The sequence below is a fragment of the Dipodomys ordii genome, unplaced genomic scaffold (assembly GCF_000151885.1).
Source record: "Dipodomys ordii isolate 6190 unplaced genomic scaffold, Dord_2.0 Scaffold8, whole genome shotgun sequence".
NCBI lineage: Eukaryota > Metazoa > Chordata > Mammalia > Rodentia > Heteromyidae > Dipodomys > Dipodomys ordii.
Genome location: NW_012267224.1, coordinates 27,664,850 through 27,685,564, shown reverse-complemented (window position 1 = coordinate 27,685,564; position 20,715 = coordinate 27,664,850). Strand labels below are relative to the sequence as shown.

Here is a 20,715-nt window from a genome sequence, read left to right as displayed (position 1 = left end):
TGGCCGTGAATGTTACTTCCTATTTTATGCTGTGTTATGTAATTATTTTTACAAGACCAAAACCACAATAATCATCAATAGCAACTGAGCCCTTCAATATGCACTTTTCTAAGTTCTTTACTTGTATTACTAATCCATTTAATTTTCACAAAACCATTGAAAAGCAATAGCCCTAATACTCTATAAATAAGGGAACTGAGGCACAGAAAGGTCAGGCAGTTTTCTTATAGGTTCAGCAGACAGAAGTGGACTGGAACCCATTTCAGCCTCTGGCACACACAGTACCAACGGTGTAGCTGTGTAGCAGCTTTGCCAGCGATGTTATGCTATATAGTCCACCCGGGGTTGATCAGACACAGCCATTCATAAAAACACAATGTGTCCCAAAACTAGTTTAACGAATTACCTGATGATTAATATGTGTTAAATGTTCAACAGTCTTCTCTAATTCTGCTTTTCCAAAAACATTCATTTCTTGGATGTTCTGAAAGAGAATTTTGTAGAAAATTGCTCGTTTATATCTGATAATAAAACAAAGTGACCAAAGTAAGTAAGAAAGTCTATAGGGCTATGTTTTCTTTTCATAAACCATAGATCTGTTTTAGAAAGATCATTATTTTATAAAAATTGCTTCTGGATTTAGGAAAACATAACAGGCTATCATCTACAATCTCTACCTCTAGGTGTGTCTATAAAAGAGATGGCATGGCAGATTCATTTATAAAGACTTACACACAAATCGTTTAAATAGGGATACAGGTGGACCCATTGCAATAATGAGATGTACAAGTCATTATGTTGAAAACGAACTTTACAACTTTAGTGCAGGGATGGGGGGGGTAGGGGTGGGGGGGAAGGATGGGAAGGGGAAACAAAGGAGGAGGCTACAATGCTTGATAAGAAATGTGCTCATTATCTTGCCCATGTAATTGTAACCCCTCTGTACAGTATTTTCACAATTAAAAAAAAAGACTTACACATTTTAACCCATATTAGCACAAGTATAAAAAAACCAAAAGCTTAGCAGAGTAAGTAAGGACTGTTGCTCCATAAGAGATCTAAGAAAAACAGGGCACAAAAAGGCATCTAGGGCTAGCATTTATTTGCTATCTGCTATTTAAGCTGAATTTAAAGATGAATAAGAATGTGCCAGAGAAGGGAATTAGGAGGAGTGAATGAATGAATCTTTCAACTGTTTACAGAGAAGAGGCAAGAAAAAGGCCAGTAAGGTTGGAATTTTATGAAAAACAGGAGTAAGGAACAGCAAAGGTGAGCTTAGGGGAAAAGACACTAGACCTGGAAGTAGGCAAGGGGCGATCACTATAGTGTTTGTAAACAGTTTGTGGATTTTAATTAAATAGAAAGTGACACAGACATTTCTGAAAGATAATTCTGAGTGTTAAATAGAGATAAAAATGAAGTCTAACAATGCAGATGAAAACTTAATAACTAGGCTGGAAGGTGGCTCAGTGGTAGAGCGCTTGCCTTGCATGCATGAGGCCCTGAGTTCGATTCCTCAGCACCACATAAGCAAAAAGAAAAAAGCCAGAAGTGGCGTTGTGGCTCAAGTGGTTAAGCGCTAGCCTTGAGCTGAAGAGCTGAGGGACAGTGCCCAGGCCCAGAATTCAGGCCCCACGACTCACCCCCCCAAAAAAAAAATAATAACCAGAACAGGCTGGGAGCAGACACAAAGAAGGAAGTACAGAGTAGAAGAAAGTAACAAGTCCACAGGAGTCAGACTCCTTGTAACGCACAATGGGGGAGGCTGGGCAAATTACTTAAAGCTCACTGTAATTCAGAGACATCATCTGTAAGCAGCACCAATGAGAAAAGACTTTTAGAATTTCCAAGACAGAGCATGTACAGAAGGCACTTGGGACAGATCCTCCCCCATGGTTAAAGCTTACTTTTGTTCAATATTGGAAATGAAGTAGCACTGCTGGAATCCAGTTAATTATTTAGAAGACAAGAGCTTTCAGAGACACTTTAGCCCTAACACCTAGACTTGGCAACTGAGTTTGGAGCAGAGTAGCTTTCTCACTAGGAGTCTGAGGGATTCAGTTGTTAAGTAAAAGTTCATTGAAAACTCATAAAATCCTGTCTTCCACAACCCAGAAGGATTCTAGTAGTTTGAATGTCACTCTTCCCAAGTTTTCAGTACTACTGTTTAAATATTTAAAGAGCTATTTTTACATTTTTGGTCACTTCAACACACAGGAAAAGAAAAATGAGTAGCCTGTGCTAAAAGTTACCATATTACACACAAGTTTCATGTTTGGTCTGTTGTTGTTTTTTTTCTTTTTTGCCAGTCCTGAGGCTGGTACTCAGAGTCTGGGCACTGTCCCTGAGCTTCTTTTGCTCAAGGCTAGCACTCTACCACTTAAGCCACAGGGCCACTTCCAGCTTTTTCTGTGTATAAGGTACTGAGGAATCGAATCCAGGGCTTCATGCATGTAAGGCAAGCACTCTACCACCAAGCCACATTCCCAGACCTCGTGGTCTGGGATTTTATAGGAAAAAACTTTTTGGAAGGCATTTTATCAAAGATTCCAATTGAAAACATTTGCAAACTGCATTATGGGGGGTCAAATTTGTGACATAAAGACTACCATTAAAATGCCTATTTTTCCCCTAAGTTTAGCTGTTACTTTCAAAGCATTAATTTCATAACATAAACTGCATGGAGAGAACAGATTTCATAATAATAATACTCATAATGTGCTGAACATTGTTAAGTACTTCACAAATACTAACATATTTACTTGGGGGGAGATTACAAAAGGAATTTTAAAATACTTCCTGCAGATATGAGTCTAAAACACAAGCAACTAAGGAAACAGGATAGATTGGACTTCATACAAATTACAAACTTCTGTGTTTCAAAGATACCAGTAAGAAAGTAAAACAAAGACCCACAGAAGCGTCTGCAAGGCAGTACTGATAAGGAAGGGGCTGTTTCAAAAATATATGAAAACACTTTCAGTCAATAATGATGAGGAAAACTACCTAATGTTAAAATGGCAAAAGATCTCAACAGATGTTTTTCAAAAAAAAAGATCAAATTAAATTAAACTGGCCAATAGGCACCTGAAAAGATGCTTAACATCATTAAGCACTGAGGAAATGCAAATCAAAACCATAATGAAAGAGTATAATAAAAATGGCAGGTAAAAGTAGCACTGAAGAGGATGTAGAGAAGCTAGAGCCCTTCTTCATGATGGGGGGGTGTAACATGGAAAGCCAGCTCTGGAAAATAGTTTGGCCTTGGTGATTATGGAAATTCAGCAGATGACCTAGAGAGCTACCGTATGAGCAGGATATGCCCAAGAAACATGAACCCATGACCACACTAAAAACTTACAAACAAATGTTCTAGGATTGTTTGTAGATGAACCTCAAAGTACATGCTAATGCCAGATGTAAAAATATGACATATTTCAACTGGGGATATAGTTCGCTCCATGGTAGATTGCTTGCTTTATATGTTCAAAGGCCTATTGCTCAATTCCTGGCACTGTAACACAACAAAACAAAACCCACATATTCAATGATTCAATATATATGAAATGCCCAGAATAGACAAACCCAGAGATAGAAAGTACGTTACAGGTTGCCTGTGTCTGAGGAGACCCATGAGGAAAGAAACTGACAGTAAATGGATACAAAGTTTCCTAGTGTGTCCAAAGTTGACTGTGGTAAAGATTGTACATTATGAATATACTAAAAACCACTGAATTATACTTTTTTTTAAATAGGTCAACTGTATGGCATTCTTTTATTTAAAGTGTCATTCTTCACATGAAAAACTTCCCTTTGAGTTCAGGGGTCAACAAATATTTTCTGTAAAAAACCAGACAGCACATATTGTGGAATGAATATCTCTACTGCATTTCTTAACTGGCACACACAAAAAGAAAACTACAGGCTGTAAACATATTCCAGTAACACTTTCTCAAAATGAAATAGTCTTCTCTTGTTTTTGTTTTTTTTGCTTTCAACTTTTTTGTTTTATTTTGTTTTTTGAAAGCAATGTAGAAATGTGAAAGCACTCTTAGCTACAGGCTGAGCCTAATCGGGCAAGCTGGGTCTGCCAGCTTGCGCCACTTGCCCATACCATGTAGATGTGCATCATTAGCAGTGTCATAGGAAAATACACGTTAATATGTGAATTGTATTAATTTTTTTTTGCCAGTCCTGGGGCTTGAACTCAGGGCCTGGGCTCTGTCCCTGAGCCTCTCAAGGCTTGTGTTCTACCATTTGAGCCACAGTGCCACTTCCGGCTTTTTCTGTTGATGTGGTATTGGGGAATCGAACCCAGGGGCTTCATGCATGCTAGGCAAACACTCTATCACTAAGCAACATTCCCAGCCCCGGACTACTTACTTTTAACTTTTCTTTTAAGGCTTCCCTTTCTGACATAAGTCTTCTTAAGTCAGACATTGCAATTTCCTTTTCCTTTTCCATAAGACTAACAAGATTACTAGGGACTGTGGTTTGGGAGGATTCTTGTCTTAATGTAGATAGTTCTTCTTGAGCCTTAGAGAATTAAAGACATAAATAAACACTTTGAATGCATCCACTATTTTGAAAAGATAAACTAAATACATGCTATTTCCACTGTCTTCCCAAACTCCAACAAAGTAATGGGGAAAAGGATTCAAATCGAATGATAAAACCAAAAAGGATATTTGAAAGATGTAGTAAGTACAGCAGACAGACAAACAGAAATTAGCTAGGCAGACCCAAGAGAGCTGAAATTTAAGTACTGTCAAGAAACTCCAAAAGTGGATTAATTTGTATGCCAGGCTTTGCTTAGACTCCCTTTGCCCTTAGGACAGTGAGGCATGGGAAAGGGGCCATGTTATATTGATTTCCTCTCCCATAGCAGAGCCTTTTTCACTAGTGTTTACACCTTTAATAGCCAAGAGTCCAAACAGCAAGTGAGCTACCTACGTTTATTCTTGGCATTCAGACATATGGTACATATCTAAATCCCAGAATAAATTAGGCTCAGAGTGAGGCCTGTTCAGGTAGTTTTGATCTGTCACATGCACACGCTAGAAGGGAGAATAGATGTAAAAAAGTGAAATATGTGCTTTGAGAACAAGATGAGAATATACTACTAATTAAAATTCTAATTATGAAGGAATATCACAAGGTCCATATGTTAAAAGAACTTTGATGAATGCATATTGGCTTCACCATGGTTAACCGGTTCTATCATTTAGAAAACAGTTGGGTTAATTATAATACATTTCTTACTTCAGTATATAAGGTACTCAGTTTATCTCTTTCTGCTGTCAATAATTTAACATTGGACTGTATATCTTCCATGTATTTTTCAAATCTTTCTAGCATACGCTGAAGTTCATCTCTTTCTTTTGTGATCACATGAATTTCTGAATTGTAATCATCCTGAAACATAATTGAAAGACAGAAGTTACCATTTGTTATAATTATCACCACATGGTTGTCACAAAGATGCCAGTGATGAGGATGACTGAGCAAGGCTAATAGACAAAAGGCACAGAAGTTCTTTTAATGTAATAAAGGAAAACATTTTTAACAGAAAAATAATCTATCGGAGTAAATGATAACACTGGCAGTACTGAGGCGAATTCTCTGGGGACCCAGCTGTCAACATTCAATCAGGTCCCATCAGATCCTTCCACAGTTCTCCTGGACCTGATAAGCCCCACCAGAAACAGCAGTAATGCCCAGGAACTTGTAACACATATAAATTTGGGGCTTATTCCAGACTTAGAAACTTAAGATGGTAGGGTTCCTTAACTTTGTTTTTTAAGGCTTAAAAGTGATTTTGAGTCCTGGAAATTTTTAAGCACCATTACTTTAAGTCCTCTCCAGGGAAGGGATCAGGTGGGTATATGTGTATTTGTTCACCCAGTGCAAGTAACTCTAACAGTGTCACTTATTTTTCAGTGATCAATAAGACTGAATATTAAGATCAATTTTCCAACCAGGCCTAACCCCAACCATCCTCAAATGACACCTATACAAGGTCTATTTTTACAATCAGATCAATGCAAATACTTCTAACAAGTAATATAAGCTTATCAGTGAGTCAATGTACCACCTTAACATACCTTGCTTTCAATATTTCTAAAACAAGAATATGCCTACTATTCCAGTTCAATTCAAAAGTTCTAGTGTTAACTGTGAAAAATAAAGATGGCACATTTATAGTATTTTATTGTTAAAGTACTAAATGTAGGCATCTTAAATTGGGATTATCTGATAATTCAGTACAGACTTGAAATTATAAAATGAGATCCATAACCCAATGATATCTAAATTTTAAAAATTACAGAAAGGAAGTGATCTGTACAGATTCTAGAAAAGGACTCAATGAATAAAGATTTAAGTCTATTTTCATTACTGTTTAGAACTCAGTTCAATGTCACTTTCCATAATGAATTCCTCTAGATTCTCCACTTAATTTATATCTTTTATGGACTAATTTCAAGCTTTCATATCTATTCTACTCTTCATTAACATTTATTATAAATGAGATTAAATTAAGGGTTGCAGAAATAGCTCAGTGGTAGTACGTGCAAAAACAAACATGAGTTTGTTTTTAAATGTATATCTACTAAAATTTAAGTTCCATGAGGGACATAATAGATATCCAGGCTTTTTCACCACACATTCAGTGCCCAATATGGCACCTAGGAAAGCATACATTCCTGAACATGTGTTGCTGAACTCATCTCTAAATGTATTTTGTATGTAGGTAAGTATACGTTAGTATTAATATATAATAATTAACTCCTTTTCATCACTCCTTACTACATAGTCACACAAGATCAGGAACTTGTCCTAGTCTGTCTTCCATGCCTCATTCATACCCACTTTACTCATGTATTTCCCATTGCTTTGGTTTATTTGGGGGCTTTAAAATATTCCAATACAGTCCAATTTCTGAATTCTAGAAAAGGGGTGGTCTGTGCCAGCTAAACAACATTTCAAGAAAGTAAGCAAATTAAAGGGGGAAAGGTATCTCATTGTACTAATACCTTACCATTACCACTCCCATTTGTCTTTTAATTATGAATCTGTACAAAGCAACTGAATCAAATATTCAGGCTAACAGCTTTGAAGCCAGGCATGGTAGTGTTCACTGATAACAGCAGTACAAGGGACACTAAGATAGGAAGATCATGAGTTTGAGGCCAGTTAGCTACACAATGAGTTTAAGGACACCTGAGCTACATAGTGATACTATAGTTAGGATTATCGGTGTGAGCCACCACACCCAGCTTGCTAGCTTTCATCTTTTTTTTTTTTTTTTGAGATAGGATCTTGTTTTATTGGCCAGTCTGGCTTTAAACTTTTCATCCATCTGACTTAACTTCCCAAGTAGCTGAAACTATAGGCTATGATTACCATCATGTCAAACTTTCAAAGTGAACACTTTTAAACTGTCAACTTGTAAATGTATAGAGTGGATACGTGTTCAGAACTCACTTCCAATTTCTAGCCATTTCCCACAGCAAAGAAGATGCTCAATCGACAAAATGAAATGCTCCATCCTGATTGGTCCAACCAACGCTGCAAACAAATGAAGCCTGCCTGCTATGTGGTCAAAGAGACTCTGCTACCAGGAGGAACAGAGGTGATCCAGGAAGTAAATCATTAGAGAGAAGTGTCCATCAGCAGAGTCCCTGGGCTCTAGTTCCTAAGCCCGATGCTTCGCACTTTTCTCCATGACACAGCTAATCCACCTTTCCTTAATCTAGCAATCAGCATTGCTACCTTGTTAAGGGGTCATTTTCCTACTTAATCCAGGCAACAGCATTTCTACCTTGTGGAAAGGGAGGAGAAGAGGGAAGGAGAAGAGGGCATCAGTATAATCCTAGCTACTCAGGAGGCTGAGATCAGAGGATCGTGGTTCAAAGCCAGCACGGACAGAAAAGTCCATGAAATTTTTTTGTTTGTTTGTTTAGTCGGCATTGTGCCTCGACTCTTGGCTTAGGCACTGTCCCTCAGCTCTTCAGCTTAAGACTAGTGCTCTACCACTTGAGCCAGAGGGCCACTTCCAACTTTTTCTGCTTATGTGGTGCTGAAGAATTGAACCCAGGGCCTCATGCATGCAAGACAAGCACTCTACCACTGAGCCACATTCCCAGCCCCCATCTCCAGTTAACCACTCAGAAAACCAGAAGTGGCACTGTGGCTCAACTGGTAGAGTGCTTGCCTTGAGCTGATAGCTCATGGACAGCGGCCAGGCCCAGAGTTCAAACCCCACAATCGACCAAAAAAAAAAAAAAAGCAAAGTGAATAAAGTTATATGTAATATAATAATAAAACAAGTTTCATAACAGTATTCTCCACCTTACCGATTACTCTTTTACAGAGGTATTACCTTTTCTAATGTCTTAAGCATTGCAAGTTTTTCACGTGCACAATAATTTATAGAGGAAGATCTTCGCTGTATTATATGTTGGAGTCGTTCTAGTTCTCTTTTATAATAATCTCGTTCTTCTTCTATACCTTTCAGAAATGTATCTAAACGAGAGGGTGACTTGTCTCGACGTTTTATTCCATGTTCCAGCCTCATTCTCTCAACTTCCAGAGTAAGTTTTCTTTCTGCAAATTAAAGTGTAATATCAATTTCTTTTTAAAATGAAAGCAACAAGAAATCGTGAATTATTTTGTGTATCACTCACAAGTGTCAAAGAGATAAATATTAAAAGAGGAAAATGAAAAAAGTGAAACATTAAAAGTTTAAATAAAAATCCACTGAGTCAAATCCCCCTGTTTTTTTTCTAATCACAGGGTATTATCTAGTACCTTCAAAATAGAGCAATACATTTCCACATGGTACTTTCTAAATATCTGAAAATGCAGTGAAACACAAATACATTTGCAAACAAACAGAACATGAGCAAATCTAACACTAAGCTTGAATTTCATGCATATACAAAGAGATCAAAACAAGTCTTTTTCAAGTAAGTATAATGATCAGTTTTTCATTTTTTAATTGGCTTACACGGATCTCAAAGTTCTGGGCTCAAGCAATCTTCCTGCCTCAGTGTTTAAAGTGGCTGGGACTACAAGCCCACACCATTGTACCCTGCTCACAGTTACTAGTTTTAACACAGAAATTAACTCTTCATAAATGAAAGTATCTAAATACTATCGTTCTTATAGTATGACCTAATTTAGATAATACTTGTTAAAACTGTGAGGCACTGAAAATTTTCATGATATATTCTGATTTGCTACCATCTCTTCTTCCATTTATTCAGCAGATACACAGTAAGCATTTACAATATGCAGCTGTCAAATTCATGAGTTGACATTCATTCCAAGAAACAATGAAGGAATGCTCTTTGGTTTTCATTCTATTACCAGTCTGTCTCAAAAAAATAGATACTGTAAAATGTTCAAGCAGGGTTTCTTGGACTAACCAATCAAACATATTACAATACTGAAAGTTCCTAGAGATGAAGGGGTTTCCCCCCTATCTACAATGCCTAATGTGGATTCTGGTTCATGTCAAGCTCTCTACAAACATCTATTAAATGAATGTAGATGATCTACTAAGAAAAATAATAAACTACAGGTTGAAACAAAACCCCTTTGTATAACAACTTAAATAATCAAAAATAAAAAGGAATATATTAAGAACAAATCTCAATTACTTTTCAAGTTGCTAACATTGTATTATCTTACCTGTACTTGTAAAACTTTCCAACTTTTTGTTAAGTCTTTGCTTTTCTTGTTCAAGCTGATAAACAACAGTTTCCAGGTCTGATTTCAGAAGGAGTTCATCACTCAGTCTTTCCTTTTCTTTATGGCATGCGCTTAATTCCTGTAAGTTTTTAATACTATAAACAATTTCTAATAATATTGTAAAACATTATAGCACTTGAAATTTTAAATAGATGTTTATAAGCACTTAGATAACTGCAATCCACACACATGTATTCATAATCACACTTTTAATTATTCATGCATACAGTTTCAATTAAAGTCAATTAACAATGGTCGCTAAAAGCAGCACCAAAGAACTTAAAGATCAACAATGCTTCTTTGTGGATGGAAGAACTGTTACATTTATATTTTCTTCCAATTTGTGCGGCATATTTTTCTACTTGATTCTAAATGAATATGTACTTGTGCATGAAAAATTATAAAAGCTTATGTTTAAAAGGTGTGGAGTAGTTAGTTCCTGGCATTTCCACTATGGTTAAGTACTTAATAAACATTAACTACTAATACCATCATTAATTGTATTAATGCAAACAACAAAGCACTAGTAGAAGATAAAAGAAAGACCAGAAAGTAGTAACAGAGGCATTAATGTCAGCCCCCACTACTGAAACTTGGTCACAGGCCTGAGACCAGCATAATGAGTCATTCAACATTTATAGTATACATACAAATAGTGAGCACCATGCTGAATGAAAGAATCCAGTACATTTGAACTACCATATGGAATAGTTACAATATAGTATCTACAGCATCTAAAGTAGATGCTGGTTGTCAGGGAGTGAGTACTAAAGAGTAAAAGTCTTATTGTTACGGGGCAAAAACACTCTGATTAAACAATAGTGACAGTTGCATAAAACAGACAACACTTGAATGACTGAATACTGTATGTAAATTATATGTTCAGTAAAGCATTTCCCACTTAAAATGCTGGCAATTTAGTATGACTAACTTACCAGTTTAAGTTCTGCCATTGTTTCTTCAAGATTCCGCATTTCACTGAGGTTTCTTTTAATCTCTTTCTAGGAATAAAAAGCCTATTAGGTAAAGATCTAAAAGCCTATGAATACCTATCACTAAGGCAGAGCACAGTGAGACTGAGTAATTTTTCAAGTAGTTCACATTCCCCTCACTAGTAGGACTTGAAGCCTTAGTCCTAGTAGTCTCAATGAAGAGGAAGCAGAGTTGAGGTTCTCTTTATTCTTTTGGATACCAATGCTTACAGAACATATATGTAATATCTGAAAGGGCCACTTCAAAATGTTTTTACCTACTGTGTACTTGTAGGACTTTCCTTGGGCCTTAATTTTTTAGGGTTTCTTATGGTACTATTATATCCTAATCTTCCCTACTTGCTTTTACCAACTTGGATCCCCTATTCTGCAACCCAGAGGTCAGGAGGCCATTAAAATATTATGACTCAATAGTAGTCTTTTGTTAGCCACGTTGTCATTTCTGAGACTTGTAGACAGGCCATGAGAAGCCATGTTAAGTACCTAGTGCACAGAGCACAGAGGATGCAGAAGGAGGAACAAAAAAGGGATGAGACAAAGCGCATCAGCGAACTGAAACCACAAAAGCAGAATCAAAGCTACATGAATTATGTCTTCCTAAGACTATTGGCTTTCCAAGGTCTCTTGAGATTCTGTATGAATTTTAGGATTTTATCTATTTCTGAAAATCCTGTTACTAGGATTTTGATAACAGACTGCTGAATCTGTCGATGATTTTGGATAATTTAGTAATGGTTAAGTATTCCAACTGATGAATACAGTATGTCTTTGTATTTATCTGTATATTCATTAACTTTTAGCAATGTTTCATAGTTTTTTACCATGTTGTTAAGGCTTATTCCTAAGTATTTTGTCTTTGTGATGCTATTACTTAATCTCATTTTTAGATTTTTTGCTTATAGAATTGCACCTAATTTTTGTATTTTATCAAATGTAACTTATTAAATCCATTAATTCTATTTTTTTTCTCCTGGTACTAGAGCTTGGACTCAAAGGCCTCATGACTGCCTAGCCAGCTTTACCACCTGAGCTACTCCTCCAGCTCTACATTTTGTTGATTAATTGGACATGTAGTCTTTTTTTTTTTTTGCTGGTCATGGAGCTTCAACTCAGGGCCGGAGCCCTGTCCCTAAGCCTTTGTGCTCAAGGCTGGTGCTCTACCATTTGAGCCACAGCGCCACTTCTGGCTTTTTCTAAGTAGTTTATTGGAGATAAGAATCTCATGAACTTTTCTGCCCAGGCTAGCTTTGAACTGTGATCCTCAGATCTCAGCCTCCTGAGTAGCTAGGATTGCAGGTATGAGCCACCAGCACTTGGCTGGAAATCTCATCTTAACAGACTTTTATGCCAGGGCTGGCTTCAAATTGAGATCCTCCAGGTCCAAGCCTCCTAAGTAACTAGGTTTTCAGGTGTGAGTACTAGTGCCTGGTTTAATTCTATTATTTGGTGTGGAATTTTTAGGGCTCATGATACCTGAGGTCACATCCTGTGTACAGAGGTAAGTTTACTTTCAGTTACAATCTGCATGCTTTTTCTTTTTCTTTTTTTGGGTGTCCGGTCGTGGGCCTGAATTCTGGGCCTGGGCGCTGTCCCTCAGCTCTTCAGCTCAAGGCTAGCGCTCTACTGCTTGAGCCACAGCACCACATCCGGCTTTTTTCTTTTTGCTTATGTGGTGCTGGGGAATCGAACCCAGGGCCTCAGTCATGCAAGGCAAGCGCTCTACCACTGAGTCACTTTCCCAGCCCTGCTTTTTCTTTTTCTTGTCTAACTGCTCTTGGTAGGATTTTCAGCACTATAGTTTTTGTTGGGGTTATTTTTTGGATAAGCTCTGGTAATATAGACCAAGACTGATATCAAGCTCATGAGATGCCTGTATTGGCCTCTCAAATGCTAGGATTATGGGTATCTATTACTTTGCCATTAATGAGCCAAGCTCAGTGTTAAAGTGATGAGAGTATGTCTCCTATACTTGTTCCTGGCTTTAGAGGAAGGACTTTTTGTTTTTCAACACTGAGTTGCTGTGGGCTTTTTATTAGTGGAGTTCTATTCCACTGATTAGTGTATGACAATGTATAAATTCAACTCGGGCTAGGGGCAGTGGCTCACATCTGTAATTCCAACTACTCAAGAAGCAGAGATCATGAGAATCACAGATCAAGGCCAGCTGAGGCAAACAACAATGACAAAAAACAAACACATAAAAATCCATGAGAATCTATGTAAAAATAACAAAAAGAAAATAATTGTTATAAAGAAGGAAGGGAGGGAGAGAGAAGGGAAGAAGGGATGAAGTAAAGAAGGAAGGCCTTCCTTAGGAGGGAGGAAGCAAGGAAAGGAAGGAAAGAAGGAAGGGAGGGAGGGAGGGAGGGAGGGAGGGAGGGAGGGCCTATCAGGTCCTCCTGGCTTTCCAAATACTATCTGAAACTATGGTATGAATAGTTTCTTTTCCTTTGTATTTTTGTGGTGCTAGTGACCAAACGAAGGGTGTCACTCATACTATACAGGTGCTTTGTCACTGAGCTACATGCCCAGCCCTTGCACAGTTTTAAGGAATCAAAATCTAAAGTTTTAGTTTATATAGAGAGTGCTTCTTAAAAGTGATTCACCCAGCCAGGCGTCAGTGGCTCACGTCTGCAATCCTAGCTACTTAGGAGGCTGAGATCTGAGGATCACACTTCAAAGCCAGCCCAGGCAGGAAAGTCCATGAGACTTTTATCTCCAATAAACTGGTAACACTGTGGCTCAAGTGGTAGAGCGCTAGCCTTGAGCTGAAGAGCTCAGGGACAGCGCCCAGGCCCAGAGTTCAAGCCCCAAGACTGACCCAAAAAAAAAAAAAAGTGATTCCCCTAAGAACTTGTTTATGATCTGGCTATAATGTGAGTCTCAACTCCTACTTTTCCACTTCAGCCACCTTTCTCACACTGCTTGGAAGAAAGGCTTATATCTCATAACATAGCAGCATACCGGTTCAAGATTTAAAAATTTATGGCACACCAGATAAAGACAATCTGAAATGTTGGGGCTTGCTGAAGGCTGTAAATAAGATACTACTTTCTCTCATTAAGTTTTGCTAAAAAATGTAGTTCTCCAAACCTGTTTTGTTTTTAAATATTTATCAACATTTCTGATATATCTGTCCCACTGATACCTAATAATTACTCTGTTCAGAGAAAAAAAAAACACTTTTAATTTTGTTGGCATAAGAAATTTCTAAAACCAAAAAGTTTTAATGCATGTACTGTTTAATCTAGACTGGTACAGTGATATTAAAAAGACATTCAGGTATAAAATGGTAAAATAGGATAAAACTTTGTGAATATTCCAAGGAGAAAAGGTCATTTAGATTTTACTGGCTACATTTAAAAGAAAAATGAGATAGTTTCATTTTAGGAGCTGAGTATTATGGTACATTGGAAATTTTACTGCTTGCACCTATTTAAACTAAAAGATGAAAAAGTTAGCAAAGACATACAATTTTAAAAACACCTTTAGGGGTGCCTGAGCAAAAAAGTCAGAAGACAAACTTCAGACGCTCTCTCAGAAGGCAAAGATAAAGACAGAGAAATTTCAAAGAAAATCAAGATGGGTTAGAAATTTATCAAAGGGCTAGGAAGGTGGCTCAGTGGTAGAGTGCTTGCCATGTATTTATGAGGCCTTGGGTTTGATTCCTCAGCACCACATGAGCAAAAAAAACCAAAGTGGTGCTGTGGCTCAAGTGGTGGAGTGCTAACCTTGAGCTGAAAAGCTCAGGGACAGAGCCCAAGCCCAGAGTTCAAGCTCCATGACCAACCAAGTAAAAAAGAAATTTCTCATATGTGCTATAGAAAAACATTTAAACAACTAGAAAAAAAATGCAATCATTTACAAGGTAGAAAAAAACTTAAGAACTGAACTAACAAAAGCAAAAAATGAAAACACCAGATAAAGACACCTCTATCCTGAATAGGAAGTCTGAAGGGCTCAAAGCTCACTGCCACCCAGCAGTTAGTGAACCTTCCCACAACCAAACAGGGCATTACCTTTGCTTCCCCAAGCTCTTTATTAGCAGACTCCAACACTTCTTCTTTATGTCTTTCCAATTGCTGCGCTAACTGGTCTATTTCACTTAATTCTTGGCAGAGTTTTTCATTTTTGTTACTTAAACTAACAACTTCGCTTGTCACTGTTTCCTTGGTTTCCAAAAGCTCTTGAATGTGCCTCTCCAACTCTTTATTAGCTTGCTGAAGAAAGTCAACCTAAATTAAATTTTCAAGTCATGAAGTATATGAACTGGAAAATTATCCTAAATACTGAGCCTTCCAACTAATAGTTTTTAAAACTACATTTTAAAAGATACAAAAATTACAACAGCTACTTTATATTTTTACACTGCAATACTGATTTTGAGAAACTGACAATAGGTTATTTAATCCAACTATATATCTATTAGCTTTGGTTTTCTAGCACAGAAGGAAAAAATAACTAAGAAATTTGCATTAACTTTTTACCCAGAGATCTAAAATTATCAGCAGAAATATCACAATGATATGTTAAATGGTGCTGTCCAATTGAATAGCCACTCACATCTAGATGTAGTACTAAGCGCTTGAACTATGGAAGGTTCAATCTCAGATGTGCTATAAATGTAAAATGTATACAGGATTTCATAAGTCCTGATTCAAAGATAAGAATTTTGGAATAAATACATTATTACAATTAATCCCACTTTTTTTTTTACTTTGTAAAATCTGGAAACTAGTAAATTTCATATTTAGCTCACATTGCAATTCTATTGGATAGCACTGTCCTAGAGCTACTGCTGATATTTCTTACTACTAAATACAGTAATGTGTCTTACATTATGGAACTCTCTTGCTCCCCCTATCCCCTACCAAATGCAGGTTTTACTAGTGATGCTGAGAATCAAACTCAAGGCCTTGTGCATGCAAGGCAAGTACTCTACCACTGAATTATATGCCTACCATATATATATACATATATATGTGTATGCTATATATAAACATATATACAATAGTATAAAAGAAATATATGTATACTTATATATTTGTTAATATTTATATATTTACATGTTGTTTTTATACTATAAAAATGCATAGCTAATTTTCATTTTTTTTTAATTTTATTTTTTTGTCAGTCGTGGGCCAGAACTCTGGGCTTGGGCGCTGTCCCTCGGCTCTTCGGCTCAAGGCTAACACCCTACCACTTGAGCCACAGAGACACTTCCAACTTTTTTCTGCTTATGTGGTGCTGAGGAATCGAACCCAGGGCCTCGTGCATGCAAGGCAAGCACTCTACCACTGAGCCACTTTCCCAGTCCTAGCTAAAAAAAATTTTAAATAAAGTAAGCCATAAAGAAGGATATATCCCATCATCATACAAAGACAACCATCATACAAAGACAAGCTTTGTTAATACATTTTGGCATTTCTCTTTCAGTAAGTTTTCTTACCAAGTACATTTTCACATTTTAAAAAAAGCAAATTGAAGATCACAATATGTCCATAGTTTATTCTCTTCTTTTGAATTTTAAACTCTATGATGTGTCATAATTCTTGCTTCATTGAACATCCTTTAAGAACAATATTTTTCAATAGCTGTGCTCTATTTCTAGATAATTTGTCCCTATCAAATAAATAATAGCTTAGTGGGCAATCTTGTCCCATGTACAAATCTACAGACCATTATCAACAATTATTCCAAGAGATTTTACCTGAACGTTCAGATGAGCAATTAGCTTTTCATTGGTTTGATTTTTGGTCTTCAGAGACAGGATATCAGGGGACCGCCCACCATCCAGAGCAACTGACAGGCGCTCTATCTCTCGTTCTCTCAGCTCAATCTGGAGATACAAAATGGGGCAATCAGTTTCTAAGATCTGGAATGAGCCAGATCTTGGAAAGTACTTTTTTATTATCTCCCAGAGCCTGTGCAAAAATTAACATTCACATGTTCCCACAGATAGAATGCATATATGCAGAACAAAATAAGTAGCACAGAAAATGCCAACAGGATTGTCACAGTTTTCATAGTAAATATTTTCACTGAATTGATTTCAACTTAATTTTATAATAATTATTTTCTAGTTTAATTTGTAATTAAATAGGTTCTAATTAAAAAATTTTTCCCTTCCCCTCCACAAATTATACCAACATCAAATACAGTGAAAGCAGGGGTCATACTGTAGGGGAGGGACATACAAAGCAACAAAGAAATCATCTTATAAATCTTATAAATGTGTTAGAAACAACAGCAAGAAAGAAAAAAAATTTGAATCCTATCTTGGGGTTCATTTCGCCTAACATCAACTTATCTGACCTTTTCTGCTTATCTCAGACGTATTCTAGTTATTGCAAATAAGAGAAACCATGGGACCTATGTTTCTTTGGGCCTTGGCTTACTTCCAAGTCTTTCCATTTCCTAACAAATGGGGCAATGTCATTCTTTCTGATGGAGGCATAGAATTTTATTATATATATATATATATATATATATATACATATATATATATATATATATACCACATTTTCTTGATCCATTCATCTACTGAGGGGCATCGAGGTTGGTTCCATTGGTAGCTTTAGTGTGGTCTTGTTTGTGATCATTTGGGTAAATGCCCAAAAGTGGGATTGCTGGGTCATAGGGGAGCTCTATGTGAAGTCTTTTGAGGAACCTCCATACTACTTTCCAAAGTGGTTGAACAAGTTTACACTCCCACCAACAATGCAGTAAGGTTCCCTTCTGTTCACATTCCCTCCAGCATCTTTGGGCCCAGAGGGGGGAGGGGAGAAGGTTGGGAAGGGGAAACAAAGGAGGAGACAACAATGCTTGATAAGAAATGTACTCATTACCTTGCGCGTAACTGTAACCCCTCTGTATGGTATTTTCACAATAAAAAAAAATTTAAATTTAAAAAATTTCCCTCTCCTAAGATTCGGCAATTTTCTAATACAAAAAGCAAGTTGCTAGCAAACAAATACATTCAAATACCAAACCTGAGTCTGAGCGACTTCAGTGGCTGCTGAAGAGAATGAGTAAATGCAAAACACTAAGGAAACCGAGCTGTACTCAACCGCAACATTAAAAATAAAAAGCCGGAGCAAATTTAATTACTGATTATTCAGAAAGCAGATAATCAAAAAGATCACTATTAACCATAAATTGGTATTACTAAGTCACATGCAAGAATTTGGAACGAAAAACACACTTGCAGGCTTTTTCTTTTCCAAAATAAATAAGTAAATACACATTTTAAAAGAAAAAGGAAATGAAGATCAAACATTCACCAATTATTGTGCATTGAACTGGTATAGAATGACTAAAGCATTGACTATAACTTTCAGGAAGATTCACCTTCATAGAAAAAGCTCAAGTAAGCAAACCAAAAATTTGCTGGTTTCATGGCAGAACAAAGGAAACAGTACATGGCATCAAAGTAGTTAAGGGAATGAAGTGGCTTACTTACTCTGTATGGTATGTTTGTGCCTGTGGAAAGCAGCATAGGCCTTATCAAATACATCCAAAAAGGATATAAACCACACTAGGTAGTGACACAAAACATAACACAATGTAGTACTTTTGAGGTAGCAGAAATGGCTCACTATGATTAGATTGTAATAAAAGGCAACGTGTGGGTGATTACACATGTGTGAAGAATTAGACCTTAATAGCAAGAATAATCCTCTACCCATTAAATTTTAAGCCTGAGTACATGTAAGTACTGCTTTGTAGTACTCAGGGATACTATGCTCTAGGCAGGTACTCTACTGCTTGAGACACGTCTCTGACCCTTTTTGCTCTGGTTCTTTTTTGAGAAGAGTCTCACTTCTGCCTGGGCCAGCCTGGACTGCAATACACATACCTAAACCTCAAGCTAGCACTGGGATGATAGATGTGTGGCACCACGCATAGCTTTTTCTGATGAGATAGTGTGTCATGAACTTTTTGCCTGGGAAGGTCTCAAACCATAATCCCTCCAGTCTCTACCTCCCAAGAACCTTGGATTATACGTGTGTGCCACTGGAACCTGACTTTAAAATTGTTTTTTTAAAGATTAAGAAGTTGAGCCATGGTAAATCCTGAGCCATGGTAAAGCCATGGTAAGTCTGGAAATGAGCTTGAAAACAGCGAAAGTTACAGTAGTGTTTTTGTTATTGTGTTTGTCACTGTCTTATTGTAGAGACCCCCACACTCACAATGTGAAATACATGCTGAAGAAAACAAAATAAACTCAGCAAAAAGAAGAGCAGTGATATCTGACAAAGGGCAGAGTGAGCTCAAGTAGACTGATAGCCACAGTTTGTTGGACGTTTTGGCCATGGGGACCAACATTACAGACGTTGCAGAGGATGGCAAAGTCTGGCTGGGGTATGTTTATAAAGTACTTAGAAAAATGTCACAGAAGTGTGAATAGGAATGGGAAAATAACATCCAACTCATACATGTTTGATATTTTTAAGCATCTCTTTGTAATGTTTGCTTGACATGATTTCCTTTCTGCCAAGGTACTTTACAGAGTTATACCAACACATAGTCACAGAACTCCAGAATATGCAGCCATGAGCAGAATGGGAGGAACACATCACCCAGGTTAAGCTTCAGGAAGCACATTGAGAGAGCAAGCTTGCAATCTAACTAAGACATCAGCAGAAAGCACAAAATGTCAAGAGCTCACTATGCCTGATTTAACTCTGCCTTCAATAACCCCTTGCTGCTTCATAAAACCGATTGTGCAAAAAAACACACAAAAATACAGCCACTCAAAAGAGTAATTTTCAGACATGTATGTTCAAACGGCTAACACCTACAATTATAAAACAGCATACTTATGTTAAGTGAGAAAAGCCAAACTCAAAAAAATTATGTTTTCATTCATATGTAGAATCTAGACATATAAAATATTAATATGACAGGAGACTGTCAGGAGGAAGAGGAAGGAATGGGGGGGAGAGGAAGAATAGAGGATAGAGGGGAATACTATGGAAGTTCATTTTTCTGTGTGTGTGCCAGATCTGGGGCTTGAACTCAAGACCTGGGCACTGTCCCTTAGATCTTTTGTTCAAGGCTAACACTTTACCACTTGAACTCTACTTCCAGCTTTTGGTAGTTTATTGGAGATAAGAATCTGATGGACTTTCCTGTCTGCATTGTCTTCAAATCAGAATTCTCAGATCTCAGCCTCCTGAATAGCTAAGATTACAGGTATAAGCCACCAGTGCCTGGGCTCTAGGAGTACATTTTTATAACACACACACACACACACACACACACACACCACGTAAATAGCATTATGAAATCTACTAAAAACTTTCAAAAAGGAGTGAGAAAGGAAGGGGACCGAGGGGAAATTTGATCAAAGTACATTATATGCATTTATGTAAATACCATAATGCAATTCCTATACACAGTTAATTTATCCTAATAAAAAAATGAAAAGAGGAAGCCATCTATAGTGGTTCAAGCATGTAATCCTAGCCACCTGGAAGGCAGAGTTCAGAGAATCATGGTCTGAGGCCGGCACAGGCAAAAAGAAATTCATGAAACTCCATCTCAATCTCAGCTGCTATGAAAATGACCAATGTAAAATGAGGCTGAAGATGATTCAAGTAGTAGAGCATCTTCCTAGCAATCACAGAGTCCTGAGTTCAATCCCCAGTACCAAAAAAGAAAAACCTAGCTGGGTACCAGTGGCTCATGCCTGAAATCCTAGCTACTCAAGAGGCTGAGATCTGAGGATTACAGTTTAAAGCTTGCCCAGGCAGTAAAGCCCACCAGACTCTCAATTCCAATTAACCCCAAAAAGCCAGAACAGCTCAAGTGGTAGAGTGCTAGCAAAAAAACTCAGGAACAGTGCACAGGCCCTGAGTTCATGCCTCAGAACTGGCGCGCACACACACACACACACACCACACACACACACACACACACACACCCTGAGTTCATGCCTCAGAACTGGCACACACACACACAC

The 20,715-nt window shown here is 37.4% G+C and overlaps 1 protein-coding gene across 2 annotated transcripts in view; it reads right to left on the bottom strand.

Moving 5' to 3' along the window:
- The window catches only part of Cep135 (centrosomal protein 135kDa), a 53,893-nt gene that overhangs the window by 21,965 nt on the left and 11,213 nt on the right, over positions 1-20,715 (bottom strand). For both annotated transcript variants that reach the window (XM_013009197.1, XM_013009196.1), the window contains exons 7-14: positions 16,459-16,587; positions 14,768-14,983; positions 10,692-10,757; positions 9,697-9,835; positions 8,384-8,607; positions 5,263-5,415; positions 4,384-4,536; positions 407-484 (exon numbers count right to left, since the gene is read on the bottom strand). In XM_013009197.1, coding sequence (XP_012864651.1) covers positions 407-484; positions 4,384-4,536; positions 5,263-5,415; positions 8,384-8,607; positions 9,697-9,835; positions 10,692-10,757; positions 14,768-14,983; positions 16,459-16,587 — 1,158 coding nt within the window. The remainder of the gene's footprint in view (positions 1-406; positions 485-4,383; positions 4,537-5,262; positions 5,416-8,383; positions 8,608-9,696; positions 9,836-10,691; positions 10,758-14,767; positions 14,984-16,458; positions 16,588-20,715) is intronic.